The sequence below is a fragment of the Camponotus floridanus genome, unplaced genomic scaffold (genome assembly GCF_003227725.1).
Source record: "Camponotus floridanus strain SB8 unplaced genomic scaffold, Cflo_v7.5 scaffold94, whole genome shotgun sequence".
NCBI classification, from domain to species: domain Eukaryota; kingdom Metazoa; phylum Arthropoda; class Insecta; order Hymenoptera; family Formicidae; genus Camponotus; species Camponotus floridanus.
The window spans coordinates 420,664-438,520 of NW_020229865.1; the positions used below are offsets into that span (position 1 = coordinate 420,664).

A 17,857-nucleotide genomic window follows, 5' to 3' on the forward strand; every position below is an offset into this window, starting at 1 on the left:
TTCAAAATACGTTCGTGAGACATCATGTAAGTTATCCCGTGATCGTAATGGGAGTAAGTATGGGATCGTCTCATGAGATGCCCATAGGCCTGTAAATGTCCGTTTTTTTACCGTAATGGGACAATTTTGCTGACATCTTAAAAAGGTTCTTATAATGTCTTATGAAAATTTTAGATCATTGTAAGGACCATTTTAAGATGTCAGCGAGATTGTCCCATTGCGGTAAAAAAGCGATTTTTTATAATGGTATAATCTTGTTAAAATCAATAAAAGACATTATCCAGATTGTATAAAGGCACATTATCCATATTATATCAAGACTAATAAGACAATCTAGATTCTATAAAAACGTCAATAAGAACATTATCGAAGAAACGCAGAAGACTCTCTCTCATGTATATACTCTTCAGCTGCATATTGTCACAACCCAGATAGCACAGTGAATTCTAACAGTAATCTTTAAGTTTTCTTTTTTTTAAATTGTAATTCTTTAGGAATTCATAGATGAATACAATAAGAATGATTGTGGAAGTTACATGCACCATGATTGAATTCTTGAGAACTTCTTAAAGTATTCATATAGTATTCATGTAATATTCATATAGTATTCATATAATATTCATATAGTATTCATATAATATTCATATAGTATTCATATAGTATTTTTCCATTTCCATAAATGTAAACTTTATGAATTCAATGGGAATAGTATTTGGAACACTAAAAGAATATACTAAATCTAAAAAAATAATTGATTTCAATATTTGCAAGAAAATATTTATTTATATTAAGCCAAAATATATTTGAATCATTAAAATATACATGTATATTTTGCTAATTCAAATATATTTTTGCTTAATATAAATAAATATTTTCTTGCAAATATTGAAATCAATTATTTAAATAAATATTTTCTAATTTAAATAAATATTTTCTTATAAATGTTGAATCAATTATTTTTTTAGATTTAGTATATTTTTTCAAACATAAGGAATTTTGTAGGAAAAATTAATACACAATATTATTAATATTTTAATATCACATATTATATTAATATTTTTAATATCACATATTATATTTTTTAATATCACATATTATATTAATATTTTAATTTTTTTTAAATATCACATATTTAAAAAGAAAGTACCAGTTTTTGTTGCAATATTTCTTATATTAAATCATGCATCTGGAAAAATTTCATACAAAATGTCATACATACATATATTTACATACACGAACGATTACAGAATTAAATAAAATATTTTCTTTATTCTACATAGTATTTATTTTAATTTCTTCAAATATACGACAATTATGACGTAGAACTCAACTTTTGCAGCAATGTTCGATATTTATAGTAATTGAAATATTAATTCATTACCATAAACTCGATCAAATTAATATTTGAATTAATAACTCACGAGTCTCTCTTCTTCCTTCCCTTCCTTTTTTTATACGATCCGATGCGTGATTTAACCATGATTGTATAGCATCTTCCATTTTTTTCATACATGATGATGTGTGCAGCGATGCTACAGAATCTTTAACAGACCAAATATTACTTTATATTACTTTACATAGACTAAATCATTTGGTGGAAAAGAAATGTACATGAAAAGAAGCGTTGAAGAAATAACAAAAATTTCATAATTATAATTTTGGAAGATGTATATATGTATTATACGTAAAATTTGTTCAATTTTACATATATAATTAAATAAAATGTATGTACGAATGTTATAATTTTTTACGACTTACTCAGAATAAGTTTTGAAGTAAATGAATCTTTAAACCGGATAGTATTCTTTTGTCCGCTCCAAGAATATTGCACAGCTAAGAGATCTGCCATTATTCTTTTCATCGCTCGCCTTATATGGTCTCCAGCGTCTTTTCCACCTTCTTGCCTTATAAAAGTTTTCTATAAAATTAAAAAAAATTATTTGCACTATTCTAAATAAATAATTGAATGAGATAAACAAAATATATATAGTTTTCGATAAAATAATAATGTGTTAACGACATTACTAATGACAAAATATTATAAATAAATAAATAAATATATATATATATATATATATATATATATATTATTATTATTATTATTATAATGTGTTTGTTATACTTCAATTAATGCTAGAAATTTAATGCATTTGATGAGTGTTGATCAAGTCACATTGAAATTTGCTTCATTTTTGTTCTTAAATAATTTTATTATGACAATCATTATAAGAAGTTGATTCTGTCATTACTCTGTTGACAACACATGTATATAACACACTTGTAAATAACACGTGTTTGACAAAGTCCGCTTTCGATAGATTTAACACATATAAAAATTGTATTTATACTTACTAATTGTTCTCGTTTCTTTGGATCCTCCGCAAGTGATTTTTCTAATGCATCAAATTCTTCTTTTGTTTGTAATTGGCAAAATTCAATATTTTCCAATTGTGTATTATTATTTCCTTCGTTTCTATTTTTTGATTGTAATATATGCTGTATTATTATATCCAATTTCCTATTTATCTTGTCTGGAAAATTACCAAAATACATTATATATATATTTTTTTTTTCTTTTGAACATTTACATATTAGGAATTTTTTTAACTTCGCAATTATATGCATTTTTTTATTTATACATACTTATGCAAGGACAACAATTGCATCTGTTTGCAATTATATTGTTGACACTTCTTGTGGTCTTTGATGTCCTTTTATTCAAAACTGTTTGTGATGTACCTTGATAAATAAATGTAATATGATAATTATATATCACAAACATTGCAGTTATATTTGGAACAAGAAATATACATAAATTTACAATATTTTAGAACATTTAATTTTTAGTAACGTAATTGTTAACATAATTATCATTGATTGAAGTACAAGAAAATGGAAACGATTATGATAATATAAAAAAAATATATCCCCACAAAATACTAGCGAACAGTAATATACAGTAAACGTTATAATTTTCCACTCAACAATGTAAATGTTATGTACAAGATATATTCCAATACAATTACATTGTTGAACCATAAATTATAACATATTGTTGTTACTGTGAGCTAATGTTTTGAGGACATATACCTAACATCATTGTTTTTATATTATTATAATTATTTTTATCTTATTGTACTTCAATCAATTATATTAATAATTATATGTTTATAGAACTTAAATTCTCCAATTTGTATATATTTCTTGTTTTGTGGATGTATATAAAAATGAATTAATTTTAATATTCGTATTACATGTGTATGTACGTATAATTTTAAGTATTGCATTGAATTGGAGAATTGCATTTTTACTTTTCATCATGCAAGGAATACAAATAAATGTTATCGGATAACTTCATTTAAAATAATTTTTGTATTACCTTTACAAATGTTGGAAATGTTTATGTCATTTTCATTAACGTCAATTGGATTATTCCTGGCATCTGAATTAAAATTTAAAAAATGTTATCTTTCTAACACTATTATTTTGTATTTTTTTTGCAATGTAATAATAAGCATATTTTTGAAATTGTTATATTTTGTTATTTAGACAGAACTATGTATTTTTTAATATCATGTTAAAACAAACTTTACTAAATTTATTTATATTTGACATCTGTGTGTGTGTGTGTGTGTGTGTGTGTGTGTATATATATATACACGTATATACATACTCGTACATTATATACATATACATATACATATAATATACATATATAAAATGATATTAAAACAGTTTAAAGATTTAGAATAAAAAGTTATATTATTTGAGATTTGTGAAAGTTTATGAAAATGTGTTAATAAAAATTGGCTCGGAAATGTATTTTATAATTACTATAGTTAATATTCATTTTTGTTTTCCAAATTGAGAATATATTTTTTTGCATAGATTTAAACAAGTTTATAAGATCTATAATCTTGCAATATATTAATAATATGCTTATATTTGAATTGCAATATAGCAATTGTGTCATATATTTAATCACCAAGTGAAATGATAATCGGTTTAGTGTGTACAGGCAATTCTGCTGCTGGGTTTTCCAAATCAAAATCATCATCATTATCATCTGTACAAAGAATTAAAAAGGAATGAAACATATTATGCATGTACATACATGCACAATTCCGTATAATAATTTTATATTTACTAGACATAATTCTAATTAAATACCTAGATTAAATATATATTTTTATACTATATTCATGACCTGATTAATTTCAAGAAATCTATCTACTTATGTGTGTATAATTTCTTCAATAATACATGTTAAATTAACATTATTGCATGTATTTACCTTCATAAATTGTGTCAGAAGTTTTGTTTGTTATAATATTATTATATTTAGAAGTTTCTATATTATGACTGATATTATCAGAGATTGTTGTTGATTGTTTTGATGTTGTTGGTATAATAGTTGGTATATTTTTGTCACAAATTTTCTTTGTAGCATTATTAATAAATTCGGAAGCTTCATTATCTATGGCATTATCATATGTTGATGCAAATTGGTTTGATTTTGATACAGTAGTTCCTGAACCTAATGTCTCTGCAATATATATACATATATATATTTTAGAATAAAATATTTATAATAAAGAAGTAGTAGCTAATAATAATTTTACTGAATAAGATAATATTACTGATAAAAAGGAAAAGTATAAAGTGCAAAATGAAAAAATTTGTTACACTTTTTTGAAACAAATTCATTACAAATTATACTTTCTTATATACTTGCATTTAACAATTAATGGAATTGTATAACACAGTTGAGCTTTTTATGTTAAAAATAGCAAAAAAGACAATATTAATACACACTACAGTTATTAATGCACTATATAATGTTTAATCTAGTTATTATATGTATAATTTACTTCTCTTACCCATGACAATATAATCTAATTTTGATGGCAACGGTTGTAATTTTGGTATACTAATGATTTTAGATTTTTTTTTTGCTTGTTTATCATCTATGAATTATAAAATTAATAAGCATACATAAAAATTATTGTAATATTAAAGATATAATAATTTCAACAATAGGGCATAACGTTTAATAAATATGTTGAAATCACACACACACACACATTTTATATATGTAACATTACTTTCAGATTCTGAGGAGATTTGTTCATCTTCAGTTTCGTCAAATTTTGGATTTCTTTTTCGAGATCGCTTTTGGGACAGCTCATTATTTTTTGTGAATTTGTCGTATAATATTTCGTCTTGGGAAGAATAACCTGTGCATTGCTTTTCGAAAATTTTGCAGTCCTGATAATTTTCTGTAGAAAATTAAAAAAATTAGAAAAATTATTTAGAAAAATTGAAAAAAAAAAAAAAAAATATATATATATATATATATATATATATATATATATATATATTATCAATTTTTCTAATAATAATTAGAATAATAATTAGAAAATAATTTTTTTAATTTTCTACAGAAAATTATCAGGAGTGCAATATATATATATATATATATATATATATATATATATATATACACACACAGAAATAAAAATCAAAGAAATATAAATAAATAATATAAATATAAATATAATTAAATATAAATATAAATATAAATAAAAATCAAAGAAAAAATATACATTTTATAAGAGTTTAAATTGTACAATTTTTAAATTATTAATACTCACCAAATGGCCCAAACAAACAAGCATAATCGTATTTTGTCCATTCAGATTTATATGGTACTTGTTTTTTTATCCATGTTGTAATTATAGAATTTTTTTCAGTAGGCCAATAGACAATTTTGTTTTCTTTATCTAACCAGTTTTCTGGGATAGATTGAAACCAATTGTCAACATGAACAACATAAAACATCTATAACCATTTATTTATTTTATATCATCTTTATACACATAGACAATAAATATATATAAATTTACTGAATATAATATGCAAAAAAAATTTACTAAAGAAAATTACTAATAATTTTATTACTTAGTTATTACTTTAGTATTATTTATAAAGTAATAAAAACACAAAATAAAATAATTATATACAAGTATAAATATCTCATATTTAATTTAATCTTGTTACAGTATTATACAATAATTAAAAAAATTTAATGAATGTTATTAATTACCACCAGTAACAAGTTACTTTTTAAAGATTTATTTTTTAAAGAAAAGAATGTAACAGTAATTCATTTGGAAAGAGAGGAGGGTGAAAAGAATAACTATTCTGATTATCACATATGTGTATTGTAGATATGTAAATATATCAATAATCGCATATGTAATTTATGAATTTCTAATTTATTCTTTCATCTAATTAACTCTTTATTATTACTATCGAATATTCTTTTTTTTCTCATAATAAGGACATATAAAATAAGAAATGTGCGCGCGCACGCACGCACGCACACACACACACACACACACACACATACACACACACACACACACACACACATACACACACACACACACACACACACACACACAGACTTAAAAAAATAGGAAAGCAAATAAAAAATTTAATGATAAATTAACAATATATGGTTTCAACCATAAGGGAAGAGAATATTAATTCAGAATATTACATATAATAAGTTTGTTCAATACAAATTAAAGAAATCAAAATGAGGAATGTAAAAGTGGTAATACAAATGCGGAATTTTGTAACATTATTTTTATACCTTTTCCTTTGATATGATTGATTGTAAATCTCTCTAATATTTTACTTTCACTTTTTATCAAATGTACACCTAATTTATTAGATTCTAGTGGATAAATGGATACATCAGAAATTATCATTTTATATCCTACGCAGAAAATTTCCGAATTTAATGTTGCGATATATTTTATACTATATATACTGCCATCTTTTAAATAACATATATTATTTGGTGCTGTTGTACGTAATGTGATCTTTTCAAAAAGTAATCCTTCATAAGAACCATCATTACAAAATGGAATAGCTAATTTTGTCTTATTTTTATGTATTAATATTGGATACGTTTTCTTTTCCAAAGTTTTAACATTTGAAACAAAGATTTCTTCCGATATTCGTTTGTAAAGTTGTGATAATGGTTTATCATGTTTGCGTAGGTATCTCTTTATCTTCTTCATTTCATTTTCAAACGGAAAACAACTGAAATCATCTAGTGATGCTTGAAATGTACCTACATCATCAGCAAGATGTATTAAATTATGTACGGTATATACACAATTTTCTGTACCATATAGACATTTAAAATTTTGTACAAACCACATCAATAATTTTGTAGCATATTCTTTGTTACGTACGCAGTTTAAGGGATCGCATAAAATTCTAATTGCGCAATGAAGAGCAGAAAAATGTAGAATATAATTATTTGGTAAAACATCATATAAAATGAATGGTGCGAAATATAACAGAAAAAAACGAAATTCCGTGGCTTTCCACCTATGAAATTCATTCAAGTTTGATCTCGGTTTTCTCGATATTTCTGAAGGTAACTTTTGATTTAAACGTAACCGCTCGTTAAGTACTTTATAATTATGACCGCTAATGCGACATTCTTTGATACCTTTTGTCCACAATAATAACAATCTTTTCATTATTCCAAGTAAAACTAAATGCATATAATCTAGTGGAAAAGCACTGACCATTCCAATTCCAAGTCTCTCTAATGGAGAAATTCCGGTATGATGCTTAGGATCAAGTTTATTTTTAAAACTGTGATCAGTTCTTCGTTCACAACAATCTACAAATACTACTTTATCATTAATGTAGTCCCCTTTTATTATACAACGTTCACATCCATTATAACCAGTACAATATTTTATGCATTTAACAAATGAACGAGCTGGAGAGTCACAGATAACAGCTCTAATTCTAACAAAATAATGGTTACCATTCCATTCAAAACCTTGATCTCGTAAAATACAGTATTCATCGACAAATTCATTTAAAAATTCTTCAACAGATGCAGGTTTTGACATGCCGTGATAAATTCCAATAATAAAAGGCTGGTTTACATTAATGATTTTACCTTGAATTGGCCATAATTGCTTGTTAGTACTTTTAGAAATTGGCAATCCATCAATGTTTATATCAATTATTATAAAATTATTTAAATGAATTGTATTTTGTCTGCAATATTTAAGTAAAACTTTTTGAAGACCGAAATATAGAAATTCTCCATTACCGCATGGTTTACATTGTGTTACACTGACACATTCTTTCGGTGTATGTAGGAAAACTCGAGCATCACTTGGAATATTTTCATTAGGGTGATATTTTTTATATAATGTTAATAATTTTGACAGAGCATTATTGGAAATATTATTTGAAATAGCCCAAAATTGTAATTCTAATGCAAATGTTTCGTTACGATCTGTTATGTTGATTGTTTCATAATTATTATCCACTATATTTTCAGTTAAATTAACTTCTTCAATATTAGAATTATTTGAATCGCTGCTGGAATACTGTAAAATTTCATTAAAGTCTGTACATTGTGATGGAATAAAAGGATTTTCTATTTGACATTCCTCAATGATTTCTTCTTCAGTTGGGATGACTATATTAATATTACTTTCTTCTTCAAGATTATAATTTTCAAAAATATCTGATTCTATACTTATTTGACGTAAACGTCTATTTCGTTGCCATCTTGATAATTCGTTAAATGGTTTTACTTGACGCTTCATTTTCATTTATTATTACTTAAAATGCAAAATTAAATGCACATAAATACACTTACTTTTATTTTTTATAATAGTTGGTTATTCTTATTCTTCAGTTTCGTCTAATCTCTTATTGTGATACTTTTATACGTGACTGATAAATCTGTAATAAAATATATGTATGAAATTATATAACATTATATTATACATTAGAAAGACTATAGCAATAAGACATTCTATATAAAATTAATATATAAAAGTAATATATGAACATATAATAGAAGTTTGTATTCATATAATCAGAAATCGCCTGTTGAAAGTACATGAACTACATGCAGACAAATATTTATCCAAATTTATCAATAGATAGAGATTTTGATTGACTCTGTTGGCAAACCAACTAAAACAGCTTGTTTACTGAATGAATAAACAACAAAAATAAAAATTGCATGCGTTTATTTCGAGGTTAGGTAGTAGGAATATATTTAGTTCAACTAATACTTACCATTCAATAACATCCAATTATTAATATAATTATGCGTAGCACTGTACTTTTGTCTGATATAATATAAATATAATATAAATATATTACCACCTTATAAATATATTACCACTTTATTGCAAAATACATATATGTAGCACACTGCACACTGCACGAAATTACAAGATAAAGTCCGAACCGAACACACACAGTCTCGCGCATGCGTGGAAAAATAAGTAATTCCTTATAAATTCTCAAAGTATTCATAGTACTGTCGCAAAGTATTCATTAAAATGAATTTATAAGGAATATTTCAAGACGAACTGATTATGAATAATTCTTCAAGAATTCTTCAGATATTCATTTTTCTAATTCTACAAGTATTCTTTAAAATGATTTCCCTATGAATTTATGTTCACCTTTGTGCTATCTGGGAAGTATTCACATCATCTATATAGACGATTCCAAATTTCTGTGTGCACCAACTATACGTTGTCTCCACTATATGTGTGCTCAATATTGGATATCCGGTCATTCAAAATGAATAGCATATTATCAAGAAGTGCTATCTTAAAAAGTGCATGTTAAGTCGATAACTCGTAATATCTCGAAGCGTTGAAGCCTCTTTATAGCAATGCTGATTGGCTGACGCGCGTTTCGAGGTTCGAGTGTAAAGATGGCGTAGCATCGACTTCGCTACAACTGTGTATTGTGAGGTTACATTTACGACATATGTACATTTAGTACGTAATAAGTGTCAAGAGAGTGATATCTATTTAGAAATTGATATAAATAAATAGGAAAAAGAAGGAAAGTTAAATAGAGCAGGTATGTATTATGTATATATAATAAATATATGTATAATATAATATTTATTTATAAAAACAAATATTTTTAATTGTTAAAATCCTAGATAGTACAATATAATCTTTGACGATTTTATTTTAGATCAAATATAATATTTTCAGTATATATATATATATATATATATGTATATATATATATATATATATATATATATAAAAGAATATGTTCTTATGTCAACTATATATGAGGATAAGTTGGTTGCGTGCACTTTTTGTTCGCATATAAATTGTGTCAAAAGATAACAATTTCTATGTTATAGTTATAACAATGTATATTGGAAATTAAAAGTTTATCAATAATTTCTTAGAGGAAATCAAAATTGAATTTTATACAAGAAATGTACTTTGTACAATTTATTTTTATTTAAATAAAATAAACAAAGTTAAAGGCTCCTCTAAATTAACAAATCAAAATGAATAGTAAAAGGCAGTAAAAAGCCAACGCAGTTGTAGGGCGTGAATAAAATAATTTCCAAGACGGCAATTCAATTTTAACGATTCTTTCGCTTTATTCCAAACGTTTCGGACTCAATTCGAGCCTTCTTCAGTGATTCTAATAAACACAAAGAAAAGATAAATAAATCAAATGAGAAAAAAATAAAAACACAATATCAATAAATGCAAGAGAGAGGAAAAAGCATAGTCACATGTATGCATGATCTATAGGAGCGACGCGATTTCGTCAAGGCTGGTCCATCCGAGAAAGCACGATGCAAAAAGCCTTCTCAGCGGTACAAAGCGCGAAGAGCGATGCATTATGTTGAGAGTGTGATTGACGATGAGAGAGGTGGTAACAAGATCACATATTTTAATGTTCCATATGTGAAGAACAAATCAGAACGTTTCCGATACTGCGTCAGAGATCTTGATGTTAGGCTTTCTTACACCGAAATAAACAATTTGCGCAGATTTATTAAAGTCGGCAAGGACTGACTTACAGAAGGATTCGCGTAGTAATATAGTATATAAAATCAATTGCACAGATTGCGACGCCTCTTACGTAGGACAAACAGGTCGCTTGTTAAGGACAAGGATCAAAGAACATAGAAGGAATCTTCCGAACATAGAGCGCTTAATCATACCTTTGATTTCGATGATATCGAGATTTTGGATGAGGAAATGTTTTTAGGAAAAAGACTTATATCCGAAATGATTTATATTTAGCGCCAAAAGAATGCGTTGAATCTCCAAAGCGATTCTTTAAAATTAAATACTTCGTGCCTGTCGATAATTGAAAACATGCCTAAGATTTAACGGGTTGTTTTCTGTTTGACTGGCTTTGTCCTCTTTACATATAGTTTGTTATTGCCGACCACAATATGACATTATTACCGTTGCCGTTCGAATTATCGGCCTATTCGATTGTGGGCTTGTCGATTGTTTCGTTTCGTTTCTGCTGGTCTGTCTCTTGTCCGAGTGAGTGAGTGGCCTTTAATTAACGTCAATAAATTTCTCTCTTTTTTAAGACATGTGACTAGTTTTGGTTTTATTTATTTTGTTAGTGCATCGCTCTTCGCGCTTTGTACCGCCTGAGAGGGCTTTTAAGCATCCTGCTTTCTCGGATGGACCAGCCTTGACGAAGTCGCGTCGCTCCTATGGATCATGCATACATGTGACTATGCTTTTTCCTCTCTCTTGCATTTATTGATATTGCGTTTTTATTTTTTTTCTCATTTGATTTATTTATCTTTTCTTTGTGTTTATTAGAATCACTGAAGAAGGTTCGAATTGAGTCCGAAACGTTTGGAATAAAGCGAAAGGATCGTTAAAATTGAATTGCCGTCTTGGAAATTATTTTATCCACGCTCTACAACTGCGTTGGCTCTTTACTGCCTTTTACTATTCATTTTGATTTGTTATTTTTATTTCTTGTAAAAAATTATTTTAAAGTTAATTATTTATATTAGTGTGACTGAGATGTTACAGTACAATTTAGAACATGCATGTAAAAGAACATTTCTTTTTGTTAATCTAATCTAGAAATCTTATTCAGAATATTCTCTAAACTTATTCAGAATATTTAGAACATAGTTTCATTTTTGTTATTCTATGCAGATTTATAAACTACTTTTTTAAATTTCATTAAAATATTCTCTGAAGGATATTTATAGAATAGATTTGTATTGTCTGTGATATTCTTTAGTGAATATTCTATTAATGTAAAAAAAAGTATAATATAGTGTGTGTGTGTGTGTGTGTGTGTGTGTGTGTGTGTGTAAAAAAAAAGTATTTTATGAATCTACATAGAATGTCAAAATGAGATCATTCTAAATATTTTGAATAAATTAATTGTATAAAGTATGCATCTTGTGTACAATTTATTTTAGTTTTTTGTAAGAAATTATTGATACATTTTTTTGATTAATTTTCAGTGTGTATTATCATTGCTGTTACTATAGATAGTTATTATAGAACTATCTTCCTGCAATGTATTTAAGGGGTAATGCCATTTTAGCGCCCGAAAAAACAGCCTAATTTTGACAATTGTTTATGAGAACATAGTGAATGAAATACAAAATCTGTTTAAAGGTTTTTATTGTACATACTTTGAAATGTATTCACAAATTTTTTCTCCAATTTTTTTTTTACAAAAAGATGGCAGTGCCAGAATTCAGCAAAGGAAGCCTCTTTTCACGAATAGTGTTCCGCGGCCGGAAACATAACGTTATCAGATCTTCATTAATTTACTTGAAATTTTAACTGTAGCTTCAAAATTACATTATCTAGAGAAGTACGTACGGATTTTAAATTTCATTGTAAACTTTTTTTGTTATAAACAATTTTTCATGTAATTTTTTACCTAAAAATGAAACTTTTGTTCAAACGTGCATTATTTTTACAAGAAATGGTATTTTTTAATTAGCGTACGTATTTCCTGAGTTAATTTTATATAAAACTTAAAAATTTTTGGTCTTTTGTTCTAAGTCAAAAATTGCAGGAGAAAGCTTTCAGGCCGCGGAACACTATTCGTGAGAAGAGGTTTCCTTTGCTGAATACTGACACCGCCATTTTGTAAAAAAAAATTGAAAAAAATTTGTGAATACACTTCAAAGTATGTACAATAAGAACCATTAAACCATATTAAACCATAAAACCATTAAACAGATTTTGTATTCCATTCACTATATTCCCATAAAAAATTGTCAAAATTAGGCTATTTTTTCGGGCACTAGAGTGACATTACTCTTTAAGAATGCGTAGAATCAATTTTAATATGTACGTAATAAAAATAAGAACATATTTTCTTTGGCGTGTGAGTTTTAAGCTACTTTATAACTTCAGTACATAATACTATAATATAAACAATTAATTGTAAATTAATAAAAAAGAATTTTTTTAACAATATTTTACGAGAATATTCTATTACATTCAATAAATACTATTTTAAGAATATTCTAAAAATAGTATTTATTGAATGTAAAATAGAAGAGTCAAAGAATATTATACTATTTTAGACATTTGTGCTATATTTATATTTTATACAAAGATGACTATTATAATAATTAAATTTATCAACAATTTCAAAAGTTAAAAGAATTATATACAATATGTATGTGAAGAGTACATATATATATATATATATATATATATATATATATATATATATACTCTTCACATATATATTGTATATATATATATATATATATATATATATATATATATATATAAAACTTATATTAGAGTGGCTCTTATTTTATCGACTTCAGAATTTTTTATTCTTTTGTTTTAAAAATTAATTATGGATTGTAAAACTTGTAATTTTTTTATCTGGTATTTCGATAGATTAATGTACAGCAGTTTTAAATGTATTGATTCACGAAAATTCTCATGATTTCAATATTTTCTTATAATTCAAAATGGAAAAATATTCTATAAAATTAAAAAAATGTATTATAAATAAAATTTAAAAAATTCATTACAAATTGTTATTTTTAACACTTATATTTTTTATTAGATACATCGACAGATTAATGTATGTTTTTACAGCAGTGTTAAGTATATTAACTTATAAAATTCATCAACAAATGAGTCCTTTGTAATTAATTAAATTGTTGTTACATTTATTAATATATGACTAAAATAATGAAACAATTTCGAAGTCAGTAAAATAAAAGATACTTTATATATATATATATATATATATATATATATATATATATATATATATATATACATACAGGGTTGGGCAAAAGTCCGGAAACGGTCAAATATCTCGAAAAGGATCAACTATAGCGAAAAATTGTAAATAGCAAAGTTGTAGGGCTTAAAAAAATGTACCTAATGATGACTAAAAATTTTACTTTGAGTGGAGGACGAAGATCATATAAAAGTCAAATTGAATTTTTTAAATGGAACCCCCTATTTTTCATTGCATATTCTTGTAGCTTATCTCGAGAGCTTTCCAAAACACTATAATTAAGTACCTTTTTATTAAGTACTTTTTGAGTTATAAGGCTTGAAATAATTTCTTAATTTAACATAAACCATAAAATATCTAGTAAACCATTCATTTTTTGATTATCTTACCTTCATACTTTTATGTACAAAATAATGAGAGGAATCAATTGGTGTAAAGAAAACATACAGTTTTAAATTAAATATTTTTTCTTAAAAACAACTGTATGTTTTCTTTACACCAATTGATTCCTCTCATTATTTTGTACATAAAAGTATGAAGGTAAGATAATCGAAAAATGAATGGTTTACTAGATATTTTATGGTTTATGTTAAATTAAGAAATTATTTCAAGCCTTATAACTCAAAAAGTACTTAATAAAAAGGTACTTAATTATAGTGTTTTGGAAAGCTCTCGAGATAAGCTACAAGAATATGCAATGAAAAATAGGGGGTTCCATTTAAAAAATTCAATTTGACTTTTATATGATCTTCGTCCTCCACTCAAAGTAAAATTTTTAGTCATCATTAGGTACATTTTTTTAAGCCCTACAACTTTGCTATTTACAATTTTTCGCTATAGTTGATCCTTTTCGAGATATTTGACCGTTTCCGGACTTTTGCCCAACCCTGTTGCGTACATTGATTAAAATGATTTACCCTGTATACATATACAGGGTAAATCATTTTAATCAATGTACGCAATTATTTTGGAAACAAAACATTTTAAAGAAAAATGTTTCAGACGAAAGTTTTATGATTTCGAGGGGGCCATAAGATGGTATCATTGGTTCGACCTTGGATAGTCATTTGAAGGTCACGTGAAGGTCACCTCAATTTTTTTAAATTAACCCTCTATTTTTTATTACATCTTGTAACTGACCTCAAGAGCTTTCCATAACCCTATATTTGAAATCTTTTAATGTAGGACTTCCTGAGATATTTTAAATTTAGGAAGGCTATAAAGTGGCGTCTATAATGAGACTTTAAGACATAAAATTTAAAAAATTGACCAATCATATTTATTATTCTTCTTTAAATTCAATTGTAATTGGTCAATTTCTGAAATCTTAAGTCTTAAAGTCCTGTTGTAGACAACGCATTATATGATACTATTGGTTTGACTTTCAAGAGCTAAAAATAAGAAGTGTCATTTAAAAATTTAAATTTTTGAATTAAAATAAATTCTTTAATGGCACTTATTTTTAGCTCTTGAATGGTATCATCTTATAGCCTTCTTAAAACTAGACAACTTTTGTCTGAAACATTTTTTGCTGCCGGGCTCGGTTTTCGAGATGTTCGACTGACAAGAGTCATAAATATTGTAATGAAATTTAAAATATCTCAGGAAATTCTACGTTAAGAAAGGTTCAAATATAGCGTTTTGGAAAGCTTTCGAGATAAGCTACAAGAATATACGTAATAAAAAATAAGAAATGTCATTTTAAAAAATTGAGATGACCTTCACGTGGCCTTCAACTGACCCTTCAAGGTCAAACCAATGGTATTATCTTATAGCCCCCTCGAAACTAAACAACTTTTGTCTGAAACTTTTTTTGTAAAATGCATAAGAATAGAAATATTTAGGGTGGAATCCATATATACATGGTGAGTCATTATAAATGACTTACCGTGTATACATAGATAGGGTGTTTTATTTTAATTTCTTCAGGCAAATATCTGAAAAAATATGGAAAAATATAAAAAAATGTTTTAGACAAAAGTTGCATCGAGGTGGACATATGATGGTGCCATTGATTTGACCTTAAATAATTGTCTGAAAGTTATATTAAGGTTACCTTTAATTCATTTAATAGAATCCTATGTAATGAAAATAGTGGGTTCTATTTAAGAAATTAAATTAACTTTAATATGACTTTCAAACAACTATCCAAAGGTAAACCAATGATACCATGTCCTCTTTGAAACCATACAACTTTTGTCTTGAAATATTTTTTCATATTTTCCATATTGTTCGAGATATTTGTCTAGGGCGATTAAAATAAAACAATATATATATATATATATATATATATATATATAATTTATATAATAATTTATTATTATACATATTATTACATATTAAAAAATAAATGTAAATATATTAATATTTATTATTGTTTTTGTTTCAGGAACTTCAATCAAATACAAAAAGAAAAAAATGAAGAAGTGAAAAAAATTCAAAAAATCAAGAATTTATTAAGTAATTAAGTAATTAAGTATTGATTAAGTAAGTAATTACGTAGTAAATAATTAAATAATTGAGTATTAAGTAGTTAAGTATTAAGTACGTAAGGGCCATTTTACAGTGAGATTTTAAGAAATTGGCCAATCATAGTCGAGTATTCTTTTAATATTTGACTGTGATTGGTGAATTTCTTGAGTCTTACGCTTTAAGTCTTCTTAAAATATCATTGTAGACGCCGCTTAAGTAATTAAAAGTTATTAAGTTTAAATAATTTATAGTAAATTAAGTTAAAATAATTATAATTATTATATTATATTTAATTATATATTTTTATTATATTTGTATTAATTAATTATTGTGTTATTAATTATTATATATTAATTATTATTTTCATTTCTCTTCATTTAATTAATTAAATAAATAATTAAGTATTAAGTTTAAGTAATTTATAATAAATTAATTTGAAGTAATTATAATTATTATATTATGATATTTAATTATATAATTTTATTATATTTGTATTAATTACTTATTGTGTTGTAATTTGTTTTCATATCTTTTCATGTATAGTTATTAACAATAAATAATATTGATAATAAGAACAATAATGATATTAATGATAAATGAATAATATAAATGATATATAAATGAAGATCTTGATATTGATGATAATGATATTAATGACAATGAAAATGATGACAATGAGAATGAGAATGATGACAATGATAATGAAAATGACAATGATAATAATAACAAAATGATGATTATATTAATTGTTTTTTTTATTAATGTGTATTAATAACATTTTACGTATATATATATATATATATATATATATATATATATATATACAGGGTGTCCGTAAATTTTCGACCTTAATGAAATAAATAAGTAGATTGGCTCGAATTAACAAGAAATGACCGGTATTGCTTTGGGATTGTCGCAATAATTAACGAAATATTAAATAAAAAAGATCGGCCAATCTGCGTGAGTAAAAGCGCGCGGCGACGAGAGTCATCCCACCGTAATCCGATACTACGAACGCGGCGAAGCGGTGGGCGGGTCGCTCTCCGAGACATGATGGTGGTTTGCGATATATCGCAATACCGCGCCGAAAAATGACCCGTCCCCCCTTTTCGTGGCGAGAAAATGATGCGCTATCATTTCCACACCACCTTGCGGTAGATAGCATGGTGCGCTTTTTTTATAGTGGTTTCCCCCATAGGCCTATTCCACTCTCAATTTAAAAATTATTCAAAATGCCATTTACTATACGCTGAATATATCGTAA

The 17,857-nt window shown here is 25.7% G+C and overlaps 2 protein-coding genes across 2 annotated transcripts in view; one reads left to right on the plus strand and one right to left on the minus strand.

Annotated features, from left to right (window-relative positions):
• Positions 1-17,857, plus strand: part of LOC109609933 (protein expanded-like) — a 448,580-nt gene that overhangs the window by 74,397 nt on the left and 356,326 nt on the right. The gene's annotated exons all lie outside the window — the stretch shown is intronic.
• On the minus strand, positions 1,147-9,153 carry LOC112639858. The gene is made up of 13 exons (XM_025415025.1): positions 9,142-9,153; positions 8,714-8,799; positions 5,655-5,841; positions 5,106-5,279; positions 4,881-4,967; positions 4,295-4,546; positions 3,986-4,066; positions 3,380-3,442; positions 2,644-2,739; positions 2,353-2,531; positions 1,759-1,918; positions 1,422-1,541; positions 1,147-1,186 (listed from the first exon to the last, which is right to left on the minus strand). Exons 3-13 carry the CDS (start codon positions 5,839-5,841, stop codon positions 1,179-1,181), a joined length of 1,407 nt encoding a protein of 468 aa, XP_025270810.1. The 5' UTR covers positions 8,714-8,799; positions 9,142-9,153; the 3' UTR covers positions 1,147-1,178.

Excerpts from the sequence above, each read along its gene's own strand:
- LOC112639858 (XM_025415025.1), bottom strand. The coding sequence starts at position 5,841 with ATGTTTTATGTTGTTCATGTTGACAATTGGTTTCAATCTATCCCAGAA. Across the intron at positions 4,968-5,105 it reads AATCTCCTCAGAATCTGAAA|ATGATAAACAAGCAAAAAAA; the intron begins GTAATGTTACAT and ends TATAATTCATAG. Across the intron at positions 1,919-2,352 it reads CAAAGAAACGAGAACAATTA|AAAACTTTTATAAGGCAAGA; the intron begins GTAAGTATAAAT and ends TTAATTTTATAG.